At 44.8% G+C, this 17456-nt stretch overlaps 1 protein-coding gene and 1 long non-coding RNA gene across 14 annotated transcripts in view; one reads left to right on the forward strand and one right to left on the reverse strand.

Annotated features, from left to right (window-relative positions):
- Positions 1-17456, forward strand: part of MYO5A (myosin VA) — a 175157-nt gene that overhangs the window by 89804 nt on the left and 67897 nt on the right. For all 13 annotated transcript variants that reach the window (XM_040413944.1, XM_040413948.1, XM_040413949.1 and 10 more), the window contains exons 7-10: positions 154-235; positions 1796-1903; positions 2016-2122; positions 15225-15490. In XM_040413944.1, the coding sequence (XP_040269878.1) occupies positions 154-235; positions 1796-1903; positions 2016-2122; positions 15225-15490 (563 nt within the window). The remainder of the gene's footprint in view (positions 1-153; positions 236-1795; positions 1904-2015; positions 2123-15224; positions 15491-17456) is intronic.
- LOC120985799 lies at positions 7340-13394 on the reverse strand. Its single transcript, XR_005775582.1, has 3 exons — positions 13283-13394; positions 12189-12193; positions 7340-7350 (listed from the first exon to the last, which is right to left on the reverse strand). It is a non-coding gene; the product is annotated as an uncharacterized LOC120985799 (long non-coding RNA).

The following is a 17456-nucleotide window of genomic DNA, read 5'->3' on the forward strand; positions in this document are numbered from 1 at the left end:
CTATTTAATGCAAGTGCTGAATCAGCCTGTATACTGCAGAGGGTTATCTGAGATTTAGTGCTTGCTGAGCTTGCCGTTTTCCATCATTTTCAAGTAACTCTGCGTTCTTCCTTGCTATGCAGTAATATACGTAATGACTTCTTTTTTTTTTAGGCAGACGACGAGAGAAATTATCACATTTTTTACCAGCTGTGTGCATCTGCCTCTCTACCAGAGTTCAGTGTGCTTAAACTGGGTATGTTATAAATATGACTAGTCATTTAAGGGTTAATGAACTGGTTTGGGGAGGGAAGATGTAAAACCCTTTTACAAGGGCCAAAGAGCGGGGCAGGTATTGGGAACCAGTGTTCCTAGGAAAGCTGGTTCTCAATAATTGCCCTTTGTAAATGTGCCACCAATCCTTTCTGTGGTCCATGGAATCATCATTTCTGGCAGCAGATCGTCCTGTGTAAGCTGAGATCTGTGGCCAACAAACAGTGATTCTCTATGGGGACGAGCGACCTCTGTAGCAATTGCTTCTGCCCATACAGAAGGGATGATTGCTGCACGTAAATGCAGCTCACCCCTCTGCTTGACGATAGGCAATTACCAGGAATGAGTGGTTAATTCCCGATAATTGTCTTGTCAATCGGCTCGTGTAAGGAGGCCTTTATGCCCATGGTGTTTAAGCTAGGCCTACATTGCAGACATTGAGCTGCTGGGTTTCAAGCTGCCATCCCATCAAGGTATCCTGTTTGGCCATGTGTGATGTTATGTTAAAAATTAGTTTTTATAATTAATGTCAGTAAAATGAGTGAATCACCCCTATTACCACGAGGAACACATTGCTCCCCATCACTGCCTTGTTTTGAGACAGATAAGGCAGGTACATTTGGAAATGGAGGGTTGTCCTGTACCATGAGGTGCCCCTAAGGTAAGTTTTACAGCCATCTTCAAGAAATAGTTTGACAGCTGTCACTGCCGCAGTGATTCTTTATTACGACTTGTTTATGACCGTGTATACATAGCTAAAGCACTAAACCCGTTCTTCCACATTAACGTGCAGGGAGGCCTGTGATTACATACTTGCTTCACTGGTCACTCAAAGCTGAGGGATCTAGGTTTAGGATCACACAATGTCATGTGCTGGATCGCTATATTCAGCCCCGATATTTTATTCCTATGAAAAATGAGGTAGCAAAAAAACCACAAAAAAAAACGCTAATTGATTATAGCTGTTGCCATGGTAACATATGTCAACATAAATTCAGGTCGCTTCATGTAGTCCGAAATCTTCTCTGGCCGGGATTGTGTCTTCTGTCTGACCACTCCACACGGAGAGCTCTGGACCTTAGACACACACACAGTGCTTTACCTCTGGGCTGTGAACTGTGTTCTGCATACGCAGTCCAGGATTTGGATTTCTTCTTTAAAGGGGTTGTCTCTCAAGCAAATCCACCCGGCACTCCACTTGCTGAAGTGAGACAACCCCTTTAAATGTGTTGTCCCACGACAACAACTTTTCCCCTGTGCACAGGAAGTGTCTGCTCGGCATGGGCCCGACTTCCGGGACTCCTGACGATCATTAGAACGGGGGCTTGTGTTTGAATGGGGCAGCGGACATGCATGCTTGTGCTCCATTCCATTCAACTCTATATGGTTGCTGGATATGGCCATGTGTAGGCACTTCCATAGGGACTGGATGATGGTGCTGGAGAAGGAGAGTGATTAATTAAATGGGGGATTATGATTTTTTTTTTTACTGTTTTCGCAAATGATGATCACATTTTTAATGCACATAACTTCTTCACATCAGGCAATGCCAACAGTTTTCACTATACTAACCAAGGGAGAAGCCCTGTGATTGATGCAGTAGATGATGCAAAAGAACTGCGCAACACAAGGCAAGCCTGTGCTTTACTAGGTGGGTTGTACAGTGTCCTTCAATTGTCCCGTGTTATGTCTGCTGGATTTGCTTTGTTAGGTCTGTGGCTAATAGATTTTTTTTATTTTATTTTTTTAACCGCTGTCTTAAGGAATTGGAGAGCAGCATCAGAAGGGAATCTTTAGAATTTTAGCTGCTATACTCCACTTGGGAAATGTGGATATTAAAGGTCGGGATTCTGACAGTTGTTTAATTCCGGTAAGTGCATTGTGTTTATATAATGTTTACCTGAACATAGTATTTTAGAAATGGGCACAAAGAATGGGCGATCCTGGAAACTGGTGCAGTTTAAATATGATGTGTATTGGGGGTCATGTACTAATTTTGTACTCCAGTTTTTTTTGGTGTAGAAAAGTTGAATATTTTGCTGCAAGTGCTGTTTTGTTATAAAATTTCCAGCACCCTCACCATGGGCCTATTTGTTTAGCTACATGTGCTCCAAAAACAGGGGTGACCCTGAAAAAAATAAAAATAATAAGTTGCCCATCCAAATTGACAGAAGGTGGGAGCAACACAAGCAGGTGGCTTCAGCCATACCATATGTAATGCAGGCCACAGGCGGTCTGCTATGAGCTTCCGTGCCCACTGCAGCATTCACCTGTATCACCATCCTGATGATGATAATACAGTTGAATTCAGGAGGGCCTATGTGGTACCAGGCGGGGTACATAATTGCCTGATGTTCCCATCATCGCTCCCATCAATGTTAAGAGTGTCAGATTGATACATACTTGGCTGCATGAGGAGGACTCAGGTGGACCTTGGTCATCGGCCCACTGGGAAATTTCCCTGTAGGGTCTATGGCCAGTCCACCCCTGTCCAGAAATGTGGTGCACACTACACCAGAAATCTACGCCAGCTCCTGTCTGGAGCAGATTTCTGTTCTGTTGCACGGGCAGCAGAAGATGCAACACATTTGTTAAGAGCCATGCTTCTCTTAATAAATTGGTCGGATCATCTGCCAGTAAGTGTGAAACGCCGGTGTTTAGTAATTGAGCCCATATTATCTATTTCCTAAAGTAGGAAATGTTGAAATGTGGCGTGCCACTCCTTTTAGTCTCTGTGGAGTCATGCATTGAGGTGGTATGGGGAGAATGAGGCCCAGGACCTCCGTTCTTGAGATTGATGGGGGCCCAGCTTTGAGGCCCCCAGTGATCACAGGTTTATCATCGATCATGTGGATAGGGCATAAATGTCCATTGTGGTTAATCGCCTTAAGTTTCAATAGTCACCATCTTACAATTACTGAGATTTCTTTTGGCTTGTTTTTCTTAAACTAGAAGTGCTGACAGACAATTTACACTCTGAGCCTTCAGAACTGCTGACAGTGCTACATAGGTGACTGGGAGAGCAGTGTAGACCTGCCTAGACTGATGGTCAGGCAGGTTGCATGACAGAGAAATAAACGTTTTAACCCCTTAGTCACCAACCTGTTTCGGACCTTAATGACCAAGTGCTTTTTTTTTTTCTTCCCATTTTTTTTTCATTGTCTTCCAAGATCTATAACTTTTTTTTATTTTTCCGTCTAGGAGGGCTTGTTTTTTTGCGGGACAAGTTGTAGGTTTTAATGGTGGAATGTTGCGGTACACTTTCTGATTAACTTTTATTAACTCTTTCTGGGAGGGGGATGGGAAAAATCCTTGATATAAATAACACCATAACTTTATTTCCTGGGTAAGTATGATTACAGAGATACCAAATACATATAGGGGCACATTTATTAAGCCCCTGGGTTGGCGGTGGATTGCCGAAGTTATCAAGAGGTGTTGGCTTCTACATAACTTTGGCGCATCCACCGCTGATTCTAAATGTAAGATAGCTTCCTTGCTGTCTTACATTTACAATTGCAAGAAAAAGTATGTGAACCCTTTGGAATGATATGGATTTCTGCACAAATTGGTCCTAAAATGTGATCTGATCTTCATCTAAGTCACAACAATAGACAATCACAGTCTGCTTAAACTAATAACACACAAAGAATTAAATGTTACCATGTTTTTATTGAACACACCATGTAAACATTCACAGTGCAGGTGGAAAAAGTATGTGAACCCCTAAACTAATGACATCTTCAAGAGCTAATTGGAGTGAGGTGTCAGCCAACTGGAGTCCAAACAATGAGATGAGATTGGAGGTGTTGGTTACAGCTGCCCTATAAAAAACACACACCAGTTCTGGGTTTGCTTTTCACAAGAAGCAAACACACACCAGTTCTGGGTTTGCTTTTCACAAGAAGCATTGCCTGATGTGAATGATGCCTCGCACAAAAGAGCTCTCAGAAGACCTATGATTAAGAATTGTTGACTTGCATAAACCTGGAAAGGGTTATAAAAGTATCTCCAAAAGCCTTGCTGTTCATCAGTCCACGGTAAGACAAATTGTCTATAAATGGAGAAAGTTCAGCACTGCTGCTACTCTCCCTAGGAGTGGCCGTCCTGTAAAGATGACTGCAAGAACACAGCGCAGACTGCTCAATGAGGTGAAGAAGAATCCTAGAGTGTCAGCTAAAGACTTAGGGCTCTTTCACACCTGCGTTATTGTCTTCCGGCATAGAGTTCCGTCGTCGGGGCTCTATGCCGGAAGAATCCTGATCAGGATTATCCTAATGCATTCTGAATGGAGAGTAATCCGTTCAGGATGCATCAGGATGTCTTCAGTTCCGGTACGGAACGTTTGTTGGCCGGAGAAAATACCGCAGCATGCTGCGCTTTTTGCTCCGGCCAAAAATCCGGAACACTTGCCGCAAGGCCGGATCCGGAATTAATGCCCATTGGAAGGCATTGATCCGGATCCGGCCTTAAGCTAAACGTCGTTTCGGCGCATTGCCGGAGCCGACATTTAGCTTTTTCAGAGTGGTTACCATGGCTGCCGGGACGCTAAAGTCCTGACAGCCATGGTAAGTGTAGCGGGGAGCGGGGGAGCAGTGTACTTACCGTCCGTGCGGCTCCCCGGGCGCTCCAGAGTGACGTCAGGGCGCCCCAAGCGCATGGATCACGTGATCGCATGGATCACGTCATCCATGCGCATGGGGCGCTCTGACGTCATTCTGGAGCGCCCGGGGAGCCGCACGGACTGTAAGTATACTGCTCCCCCGCTCCCCGCTCCTACTATGGCAACCAGGACTTTAATAGCGTCCTGGGTGCCATAGTAACACTGAAAGCATTTGGAAGACGGTTCCGTCTTCAAATGCTTTCAGTACACTTGCGTTTTTCCGGATCCGGAGTGTAATTCCGGCAAGTGGAGTACACGCCGGATCCGGACAACGCAAGTGTGAAAGAGGCCTTAGAGTACTTTCACACTAGCGTTTTTCTTTTCCGGCATAGAATTCCGTCCTAGGGGAACTGATCAGGTTTATCCCCATGCATTCTGAATGGAGAGTAATCCGTTCAGGATGCATCAGGATGTCTTCAGTTCAGTCATTTTGACTGATCAGGCAAAAGATAAAACCGTAGCATGCTACGGTTTTATTTCTGGCGAAAAAAACTGAAGACTTGCCTGAATGCGGGATCCGGCATTTTTCCCCATAGGAATGTATTAGTGCCGGATTCGGCATTCAGAATACCGGAATGCTGGATCCGTCCTTCCGGCCTGCGCAGACCGGTAAGAATGTGACTAAAGATACAAGACAGATCCGTCTGTCCGCATGACAAGCGGAGAGACGGATCCGTTCTTGCAATGCATTGCCGATCCGTCTCACAAATGCTTTCAGTCACAGCCAGATCAGCGGATCCGGCGGGCAGTTCCGACGATGGAACTGCTCGCCGGATCACACTGCCGCAAGTGTGAAAGTACCCTTACAAAAGTTTCTGGCATATGCAAACATCCCTGTTAGCGAATCTACGATACGTAAAACACTAAACAAGAATGGATTTCATGGGCGGATACCACAGAGGAAGCCACTGCTGTCCAAAAAAAACATTTGCACAAGAGCACCTGGATGTTCCACAGCAGTACTGGCAAAATATTCTGTGGACAGATGAAACCAAAGTTGAGTTGTTTGGAAGAAACACAATGTGTGGAGAAAAAGAGGCACAGCACACCAACATCAAAACCTCATCCCAACTGTGAAGTATGGTGGTGGGGGCATCATGGTTTGGGGCTGCTTTGCTGCGTCAGGGCCTGGACGGATTGCTATCATTGACGGAAAAATTAATTCCCAAGTTTATCAAGACATTTTGCAGGAGAACTTAAGGCCATCTGTCCACCAGCTGAAGCTCAACAGAAGATGGGTGTTGCAACAGGACAACGACCCAAAGCATAGAAGTAAATCAACAACAGAATGGCTTAAACAGAAGAAAATACGCCTTCTGGAGTGGCCCAGTCAGAGTCCTGACCTCAACCCGATTGAGATGCTGTGGAATGACCTCAAGAAAGCGATTCACACCAGACATCCCAAGAATATTGCTGAACTGAAACAGTTCTGTAAAGAGGAATGGTCAAGAATTACTCCTGACCGTTGTGCACGTCTGGTCTGCAACTACAGGAAACGTTTGGTTGAAGTTATTGCTGCCAAAGGAGGTTCAACCAGTTATTAAATCCAAGGGTTCACATACCTTTTCCACCTGCACTGTGAATGTTTACATGGTGTGTTCAATAAAAACATGGTAACATTTAATTCTTTGTGTGTTATTAGTTTAGGCAGACTGTGATTGTCTATTGTTGTGACTTAGATGAAGATCAGAACACATTTTATGACCAATTTGTGCATAAATCCATATCATTCCAAAGGGTTCACATATTTTTTCTTGCAACTGTAGATCATTTTCTATGCCTAAACCAGACGTAGAAAATGATGAATGAGACGGGCCTGCCCATCCCCTTCCCCACCCACGATATCCCCCCTGGCGTTGCGGGGAAGAAGTCGCAGATTCTGATATGGCGTGCAACAGAATCTGCACCAGATATACGCCACAAAAGTGGCGTATATCTGTTGTAAATGACCCTCATATTTTTTTTTTTTTTTTTTACATCTTAATACTTTTGCACAATAAAAACTTGGGGGGAAAAAACAAAACAAAGGAAATGTTTTTGTATCGCGCTATCCCAAGACCCATAATTTTTTTTTATCTTTCCTTCTACAGAACAATGTGAAGGCTTTATTTTTGCGGGACCACTTGTAGTTTTCATTGGTATCATTTTGGGCTACATAACACTTTTTTAGATCACTTTCTTTAGTTTTTTTGGGGCGGATAAGCAAAAAGCAATTCTGGCTTTTACTATTTTTTTTCATCGTTCATCAGATAAATTACATGATTAATGTGTAGTGCAGGTTGTTATGGACGTGGCAATACTAACCTTTTTTTTTTTTTAACCAGAGAAACGCAGGCTGCTTGTCCCCGCCTGCGTGCACTGACATTGGCACTCGGCTATCTCATTTATGGGGTGCAGATGGGAGACAGAGGCAGTCCTCTGTAACTGCTTAAATTCTGCGGGCACTATTGTCAGAGCCAAGCCCCTGCTCTCCACTTCACAGGATAACCATGCAGCACTTAGACTGGGCCACCATAGAAAGGTGGTGGCCTAGCCTTAGGCACCCTTAGTGACCACTGTAAAAATTCATATTGGTGGTCACTAAGGGGTTAATCACTTTTGGTGCTGCAGTCACAAGTGTCAAGGATGCTGTCCCTTCATATGCAGTGCTCTGGGCTCTCTGCACTAAGCATTTGCATAGTAACATAGTTTATAAGGCGGAAAAAAGGCATCTGTCCATCCAGTTATCCTGCAAGTTGATCCAGAGGAAGGCAAAAAAATCCCTGTGAGGTAGAAGCCAATTTTCCCCACTTTAGGGGAATAAAAAATTCCTTCCCGACTCCAATAAGGCAATCAGAATAACTCCCTGGATCAACGACCCCTCTCTAGTAACTATAGCCTGTAATATTATTACGCTCCAGAAATACATCCAGGCCCCTCGTGAATTCCTTTATTGTACTTACCATCACCACCTCCTCAGGCAGAGAGTTCCATAGTCTCACTCCTCTTACCGTAAAGAATCCTCTTCTATGTTTGTGTGCAAACCTTCTTTCCTCCAGACGCAGAGGATATCCCCTCATCACAGTCACAGTCCTGGGGATAAATAGATGATGGGAGAGATCTCTGTACTGTACCCTGATATATTTATACATAGTTATTAGATCTCCCCTCAGTCGTCTTTTTTTCTAAAGTGACAAACCCTAATTTTGATAATCTTTCGGGGTACTGTAGTCCACCCATTCCAGTTATTACTTCAGTTGCCCTCCTCTGAACCCTCTCCAGCTCTGCTATGTCTGCCTTGTTCACAGGAGCCCAGAACTGTACACAGTACTCTATGTGTTGTCTGACCAGTGATTTGTAAAGTGGTAAGACTATGTTCTCATCACGGGCATTTATGCCCCTTTTTATGCAACCCATTATCTTATTGGCCTTGGCAGCATCTATGCCCCTTTTTATGCAACCCATTATCTTATTGGCCTTGGCAGCAGCTGCCTGACACTGGTTTCTACAGCTTAGTTTGCTGTTTACTAAAATTCCTAGGTCCTTTTTCCATGTCAGTGTTACCCAGTATTTTACCATTTAGTATGTACTAGTGACTTGCATTATTCCATCCCATGTGCATAACCTTACATTTGTCAGTGTTAAACCTCATCTGCCACTTATCTGCCCAAGACTCCAATCTATCCAGATCCATCTGCAGCCGTTTCCTGGCCTCTCCTAACTTCTGAGCTTGACAGCTCTATTGGTCTCCTGATTGGATATCTGAGCTGTCACTCAGAACAGAGAGAGAGGCCCAGAAATCGGATATGTGTGCACCATATCATCACCCTATATAGTGCTGTCAGTTCTGAGGAGTCAAAACTGTTCAGACTCCCTTTAAGTTTAGTTTTTATTTTAACTGTTCTTTAACCACCTCAGCTCCCCTAGCTTAAACACCCTTAATGACCAGGCCACTTTTTACACTTCTTTACACTACTTTCACGGTTTATTGCTCGGTCATGCAACTTACCACCCAAATGAATTTTACCTCCTTTTCTTCTCACTAATAGAGCTTTCATTTGGTTGTATTTCATTGCTGCTGACATTTTTACTTTTTTTGTTATTAATCGAAATTTACCGAAATTTTTGCCAAACAAAAGAACTACATTTCTATATAAATTTTTCGCTAAATGTATTGTTCTACATGTCTTTGATAAAAAAAAATGTTTGGGTAAAAGTTATAGCGTTTACAAACTATGGTACAAATATGTGAATTTCCGCCTTTTGAAGCAGCTCTGACTTTCTGAGCACCTGTCATGTGTCCTGAGGTTCCACAATGCCCAGACAGTAGAAAACCCCCACAAATGACCCCATTTTGGAAAGTAGACACCCTAAGGTATTCGCTGATGGGCATAGTGAGTTCATCGAACTTTTTATTTTTTGTCACAAGCTAGCGGAAAATTATGATTTTTTTTTATTTTATTTTTTTCCTTACAAAGTCTCATATTCCACTAACTTGTGACAAAAAATAAATACTTCCATGAACTCACTATGTATATAGTATAAATACCCCACATGTGACCCCATTTTCGAAAGAAGACACCCCAAGGTATTCAATGAGGGGCATGGCGAGTTCATAGAAGATTTATTTTTTTTGGCACAAGTTAGCGGAAATTGTTTTTTTTTTTTTTTTTTTTCCTCACAAAGTCTTCCTTTCCGCTAACTTGGGACAAAAAGTTCAATCTTTCATGGACTCAATATGCCCCTCAGCGAATACCTTGGGGTGTCTTCTTTCCAAAATGGGGTCACATGTGGGGTATTTATACTGCCCTGGCATTTTAGGGGCCCTAAAGCGTGAGAAGAAGTCTGGAATATAAATGTCTAAAATTTTTTACGCATTTTGATTCCGTGAGGGGTATGGTGAGTTCATGTGAGATTTTATTTTTTGTCACAAGTTAGTGGAATATAAGACTTTGTAAGAAAAATAAATAAATTAATTAATTTCCGCTAACTTGTGCCAAAAAAAAGTCTGAATGGAGCCTTACAGGGGGGTGATCAATGACAGGGGGGTGATCAGGGAGTCTATATGGGGTGATCACCCCCCTGTAAGGCTCCATTCAGACGTCCGTATGTGTTTTGCGGATCCGCGGTGTCCGTGTTTTGCGGATCCGCAAAACACTTACGGACGTCTGAATGGAGCCTTACAGGGGGGTGATCAATGACAGGGTGGTGATCACCCCATATAGACTCCCTGATCACCCCCCTGTCATTGATCACCCCCCTGTCATTGATCACCCCCCTGTAAGGCTCCATTCAGAGGTCCCTGTCATTGATCACCCCCCTGTAAGGCTCCATTCAGACGTCCATATGTGTTTTACGGATCTACGGATCTATGCCTGTGTGCGCGCGTTCACAGGAAATCTCGCGTCTCGCGAGATGACACGTAGATGCGTGACTCTGCCGCCTCCGGAACGCGATCCTGCCTTAGGCGGTTAAGGCCATGAACCCTTTTGGGGCCATTTTTTATTATTGCATTTTACTCATTTTGGGTTAAATTTATTTTAAATTGGTCTTTGTTAAAATGTTTCAGCATTTTTTGTGATACATGCAGCTAAAAATCTGTCATTTCTCATTAATGGCATTGGGGGACACAGTACCATGGCTATATGCCCAGCTTCCACTAGGAGGCACTAGACATCAAAAAGGTTGGCTCCGCTCAGGTGGGCTATACCATCTCCACAGCACTAAGTTATTCAGTTATAGTCTAGTGTCCATAGGAGGCAGACATGACCTGCTCTTTTTCAATAGGTCTTGTTGCTTTTTTTTATTGTTTTATTTTTACTCTGTTTTTCTCTCTTCTGCAGGTCTCGGCCTGCTGCAGGATGGGGCTCCATCGTGGATTTCCACTTTAGTTGCCCCCCCCCCTGCGGGCGCGTACTCAGGTACCATCGCCGGTCACCCAGTCCCCCATTACTGCGTCCGCAGTGGTATGCCGGCATTCCCACGGTCCCCGTGTTGAGTCTGCCGATGGGCTGTCCCTGCCCAGGGCTATGGGGTCCCGGATTAGTTCCCTCTGTGGCCTGGGGGTGGTTTACCTTAGCCGGGGTTCTGGGTGCCTTCTATCCCCCTGTTTCTCCTCTTCTCCCTGGTGACCCCGCTCCTCCTGGCTCCCTCCCCGGCCCTTCCAGCTACTTTAGTCCCCTGTATTTGCCGGGACTAGACCGCGTTTTCTCCCGGCCTGTCCAGGGGCCCGAGTGCTTCCTTTGCCTTGTGTCTCCCCTCTCCGGTCGTCGCTCCTCTCCTTCTCCCTCCTCACCTATTTTTTGTTGTCCGGAGGGCCCCCGGTCTGCCGCAATAAGCCCCACCCACCTGCCGCGCTCGTCCCGCCCCCTTGGTTTCCCAGGCTTTCTCATTGGCCCCTCCCGCCTTCTGGGAGGGGCTACCCTCTATTCCTACACCAAGCACCAAGCAGCTACATTGCTCCCTTCATAGGTAGAGTACCTGTACCATCTCCAGATGCTGTAATCTTTACACCTGTCCGGTCCTATGGTGCTCCATTTCCAGGGGCTGTAGCCTTTGCACTTGTTATAGGTACACCATGCGGCCACATTGCTCCCATCATAGGTAGAGTACCTGTACTGTCTCCAGATGCTGTAGTCATTACACCTGTCTGGTTCTCTGGTGCTCCATCTCTACAGGCTGTGGTCATTGCTTATGCCTGGGTCTAGTGTGCGCCATTCAGCCCCATTGCTCCATTCATAGGTAGAGTACCTGTACCATCTTCAGACGCTGTAGTCAGTACACCTGTCTGGTTCTCGGGTGCTCCATCTCCAGATACTGTAACCATTATCTTATGCTGGGTAGTGTGCACCAAGCTTCCACATTGCTCCCTTCATAGGTAGAGTACCGTCCTGTACCATCTCCAGATTTGCTGTAGCCTTACACCTCTCTGGTTCTATGATGCACCATGCAGTCCTATTTCTCCCTTACCAGGCGAGGTATAGTGGCCATCTTCTAATGCGGTAGCCATTGCACCTCTCTGGTTCTAGTGCCATGTCGGCATCGCTCCCCTCTTAAATGGAGTTCCGGTACGATCTCCGGATGCTGTACCCTTTACACCTGTCTGGTTTTAAGTCTGCACTACACAGGCGTATTCTCCCCTATTGGTAGAGTACCTGTACAGCCTCCATATGCTGTAGCTATGTTCCACACTCATTATAATGAGCTCCATGCAGCCACATTACTCCTATTATAGGCGGAGTATTTGCAGTATCTCCAGGAGCTATGCCCTATTGGAACAATCTGCAGCTCATACAGCTCCTGCATTACTGGGCGTATCCCTACCTTCCCTGGCTCTGATCTGTGATAGGCAATCATGTAACACCTCCCCCCCCCCCCCCCCATTCACGTGGAGTGATGTTTCCATCTCCTAATGCTGTATTCACCACTCTTTTCTGCTTCTAGCATACATGGCATACCTGGTATCCATATGTCTCCCCCCTTCCTGGGCAGAGTAGAGTTGCTTTGTTGGATTCAGTATATTGCTGGCCTGTTCAGATATGACACCAGGTGCCGTTCCTCCTGAACCAGGCCCCCTAGTCTTCTCTTTGCCTCTGTACTAGGAAGCAAGCCTTCCCAGTCCTGTTATGCACCAGATAACTGCTCTCCCCCCATGGGCAGGTTGTTGGCTGCCATCCTAGGATTGTTCTTTGTCAACCCTGTAAAGTACTACTGCATGCTGCACAGCCGCGTTACCCCATTTCATGATGGAGTACTCGCATTATTTCTGCTTTTTTGTTTTCTTTTCACAGAGTTGCATGGCACAGTCCTGGCAGAGTACAGGGATCACCACTGGATGTTCTATCCTGCCGGAGTACGCAGCGTTGTGAGTACCAGCCACTGCTGCAGTTTTGGGTCATCGCTGGATGTCCTCCACCATACAGAATCTCTCTGGGTGGTCAAGGACAAATGCCTTCGCTGGACGTCCTCTCCGATATGACTGTGACAGGACTAGTGAGTGCCACACACCTACCTGTGGGTGGGCTTTCCGCTGCTTGCTCTGGTATCGGACATGGTCACGTTGTTCTGCCTTGGTCCGGGTGTTCTTGGTACTCCTATATGTTTTCTGATTAGTTGTGCTACATGACAGAAGGGCCGTTCCGTTAGGCCTGACCGTTGTCTGCACCTGTCAGTTCCTTCCCCCTTCCCTGGGGGGTTCATTGCGATCTGCCGGTAGCTGGTTTTCTACAGGTCATTGTAGACTCTCCCGGCTTCCCCTGCCGACTTCTGCACCCTTTCTGACATATGTTTGTTTGGCGATTATTTTACCAAATCCAGGCTGTCGTACTTGCCCCTTCTGGGACAGTGTTACACAGTTTGCTAGTCACTGCACTTGGAATGGTTGGTCACCCTTGGCCGATGTTGTTTACTTGATTTTCTGGCTATTGTTGTCCTAAGGTGGTCCAGTTCTGTGGACCCTTCTTGGGCCCCTGACTGGGTAATCCTGCTCGGAGTCCCTGATTCCACTCATTCTTAGACCATCTAGCTTGCCTCTCCCTTCTCGGGAAGCTTCCCATGACATTCTGACAGCTCAGGTTCGGTATGACAGCTGCTTCTTTGGGCCCGGTTTGGTACTTTTCTCGCCTCATAGGCTAGTTGCCCTCTTGAGACTGTAACATCTCTTTCCATTCTTAATTGTTTAGTGCTATGGTTTGCTGTTTACATTGTATTGGTCACTTTTGGGACGGAGTCTTTCCTCTTTCGGAGATATTTTTCTCCTTAGGCTGTTTGGAGTCCTCTTCAACTCCAATATCTCTGTCCAGTGGTCTCAGCTTGTCTTTCCAAGTCCTGCGACTGGTTCCTTTTTTTCCCTGGGACTTTAGGTGGCCAGGGATATCTCTGGTCTTACATTTCACAGCGATATTATGTCTTTCAGAGGCTTGTTCCTCACTCCCTCTATAGGGGAGCAGGTCTTTACGTTCCCTTCTCCTGACCATTACCTAGGACCCCCCTCTCCCGGGGGTTGACAGTTTTTTTTTCTGGCAGGAAGGGGTTCCCTCCTTCTCATAGGTGTTTCTTTCCCCCCCTTCCTTGCTGTGAAAGGAGGCTCACTCCCTTCCCTTGTGAGTCTTGTTATTATTTCTCTCAAGCGTTTAGCCTCCAGTGCTTCAACTTACGTCCTTCCATATGCAGAGCGCTAGGTCGTTACCAACAGACGTTGCTTTGCTTCTCTCCTGTTTCCTCAGAGGGAGCCCTGGTTCTTCTAGATCCTTCCTCGGGCTCTCTAGTGCACTCTTGGTTCTCGCGCAGGACATCTAGCCCTGTGCCTTATCCTCTAGCGCTTTATTTCCCCCTCCTTGGGTGGAGTTGGCTAGGGTTTCTCCTGGTCCTGTTGGGTCACGTGGCTTTTCTGCACCTGTGCACCCTTCTTTTTGCATGAGATTTCTATCCCACCATCAAGGACTGCTTTGGGACGTCCCATGGTACTGTGTCTCCCAATGCCATTAACGAGAAAATTGGATTTTTGTACTTACAGGGAAATCCGTTTCTCGTTCAATGCATTGGGGGAAATGGATCCCACCCTCTGTTTTTACTTCTCTCACTATCACCGGGCTACTGTTCTCTTTTCATTTCCCGGCCTACGACATGTTGGTTCTTCGCCTTTGTTTCTCTCTCCTACTGCTTTTGGTACAAACTGAATAACTTAGTGCTGTGGAGAGGGTATAGCCCACCTGGGCGGAGCCAACCTTTTTGATGTCTAGTGCCTCCTAGTGGTAGCTGGGCATATACCCATGGTACTGTGTCCCCCAATGCATTGAACGAGAAACTGATTTTACGGTAAGTACAAAAATCAAATTTTTGCAGATTGTCCCTCCTGATTTCCATCCACTGACGGCTCATGGTGAAGCCTTATCTCTTATCTCCTGACTTCATTAACACTCATTTAAGCCATATTCTTATATGCTTGATAAGAGTTTAGCAATAATGAGTGTTTATGAAGTCAGAAGATCAGAGATAAAGCTTCACCATGAGCAGTCAGTGGACAGAAATTAGGAGGGACAATTTGCAAAATGACTGATTTTTAGCCACATGTATCACAAAAACTGCTGAAACTTTTTAACAAATACCAACTGAAAAAATTATTTTAGCCCAAAATGAGTAAAAGACTATCATAAAAAATTGCCCTGAAGGGGTCAATAGCCTTTAACTACAGATTGAAAATTATGAGCCAAGCGCTCTTTGGGTTTTTAATTACAAAATAATTTAAAAGTTCCATTAATGCCCCAAAAATCTGTGGACGAAAGATTAATAATTCTTCAATTATTTTCTGCTTTTTGTATTTTAATTGCAGCCAAAGCATGAACCTCTTCTTATATTTTGTGATCTGATGGGAGTGGACTATGAAGAAATGTCACATTGGCTCTGCCATCGAAAGCTTGTAACTGCTGCTGAGACCTTCATCAAGCCAATTTCACGGCTACAGGCCACTAATGCTAGAGATGCTCTGTCCAAACACATCTACGCAAACTTGTTCAGCTGGATTGTTACTCATGTGAATAAAGCCCTACTGTCATCTGCCAAGCAAAATTCCTTTATCGGAGTCCTTGACATTTATGGGTAAATAACCTGTTCTAATGAATTTGCATCACTTAAAATATTATACAAAAATTGGCATTTATATCACATTTTTTGGTGTACCTAGCCTAAAAATTGTATACCCATTACTAATGCGGCTGTATGCCCTGCATTGTGAAATTCTGGTTTCATCTAAAGTGCTATGGAGCAATCTTGAAATATAGCAAGGAAGGAGCCAGGTTCCGTTTTTTTTTTTTTTTTTTTTTAATTCAGTAGTAATTGACATTGACACATTTCATGTTTGGGTTGTCACTAAAGCATATCCTTAAAATCCTCAATGTTTGATATGTGTATGGCCTAAGGTCTAGGGTCCCTGCTATGGCACTTGCTCCCCTTCAGTGTGTACACAGGTGTAGGGGCTTTTTTGGTACTATCAGCTGTGCAGAGTCCCATTCAAGTGAATACGAGCAACAGTACCATGCACAGTGCCCGTATGGATGAACCACTGGGCCTGTGCTAATAATGAAGGGGGTGTGATACTAGTTTTGGCATCTTGCCAATCAAACATCCTAAGGATAGGCCATGAATTTCTAAGTTCAGGAGAAAAACGTAAAGTGAGTCTGGCACCAGCGACCTCCCTATCCAGCTATCTGCATAGACACATAACTGGTTTACCAGATGAAAGCACCGGTTTTCTTTGTTGATCCAAGGCTCTGTTCCTGAGTTATGATACTTTTTCCTACTATGCATATTAGGCCTTTTGCAGTGAGGGCGTATAGTGGAATGGGGCGGCAGTGGACATACGTGACTGCCCCTTACATTCAAATCTTATCCCCTGTTCTATCCTGTAGATAAGTGTTTGTCGTCGGACAACCCTTAAAAATATTGATAACTCAGGATAAGTCTTCAGTATCAGATCTGACTCCTGATTGATCAGCTGTTTGAAGGATCCACGGCGCTCATAGGAGTACAGTGGCCTCCTCAAAGTATACCAAGTGCAGTGCCGTACATTGTAAGAAGCTGTTCTTGGTATTGTAGCTCAGTCTCGTTTATTTGAACTCATGGATATGATATCACAGGCCAAAGAAGCAGCCCCTTGCGGATCCTACCAACAGCTAATTATTGGGGTGGCAGGAGCTGGACCCCCCAACAGTCTGATATTGATAATCTATCCTGAAGACTACCCCATTAAGCCCCTAGTTATTCGTCTATTCATAGAACAACAAATAGTATTATTATGTCATTATTATTTGTTTGGTTTATATCTTTGTTAATTTTGTATTTAACCCCTTAGTGACCACCAGTATGCCTTTTTACAGCAGTCCCTAACCTTACATGCTGAAGTCTATAGTGACTGCGGCATCTAAGCAGTTCTAAAAAGGAGCCGACTCCCTCTGTCTCCCATCGGCATGGTGTACTGATATCTTGGTATAGCGGCCTAGGCCTAATCAGGCCTGCATTCAGCCGATGAGTAGCAGTCTGCACCTCTCTGGCACAGCCTTTTGGTGAATGTCAGTATAACAGCTATTATAAGCAGCTTCCCGTAGTCGTGCAGACGTTTTATGGCACCATAAGTAATGTGACTTACTTACTGACTCTCTTGCCTCAAGGAAAGTTGGGTCACATTCTCTGGATGTTTTAAAAGTGAAATTTTATTTGTCACAATGCATTTTTGTGCTTCGTACTGTTACAAATGAGTGAACTTTGTTCCCTTGAATCTGAATATCTTACTGCATTGTAAAGACAGTGCTTTATGATAGAGAGAAGGAAGTATAGGCCTAAGTGCTGTATTAGCACTGTTGAAAATTGGAATAGGACAAATAAAAATATTAAGGAGGTTTTATATCTGTAATAATCCTAGGATTATACAATTTAAAATCATACTCTGCCTTTATTCTACTCTGAATATGCTTTAGGCTACATGCACATGACCGTATGTGTTTTGCAGTCCACAAATTGCAGATCCGCCAAAAAAACTGATGACGTCCGTATGCCATCAGTTTTTTTT

The sequence above is a fragment of the Bufo bufo genome, chromosome 1 (assembly GCF_905171765.1).
Source record: "Bufo bufo chromosome 1, aBufBuf1.1, whole genome shotgun sequence".
NCBI lineage: Eukaryota > Metazoa > Chordata > Amphibia > Anura > Bufonidae > Bufo > Bufo bufo.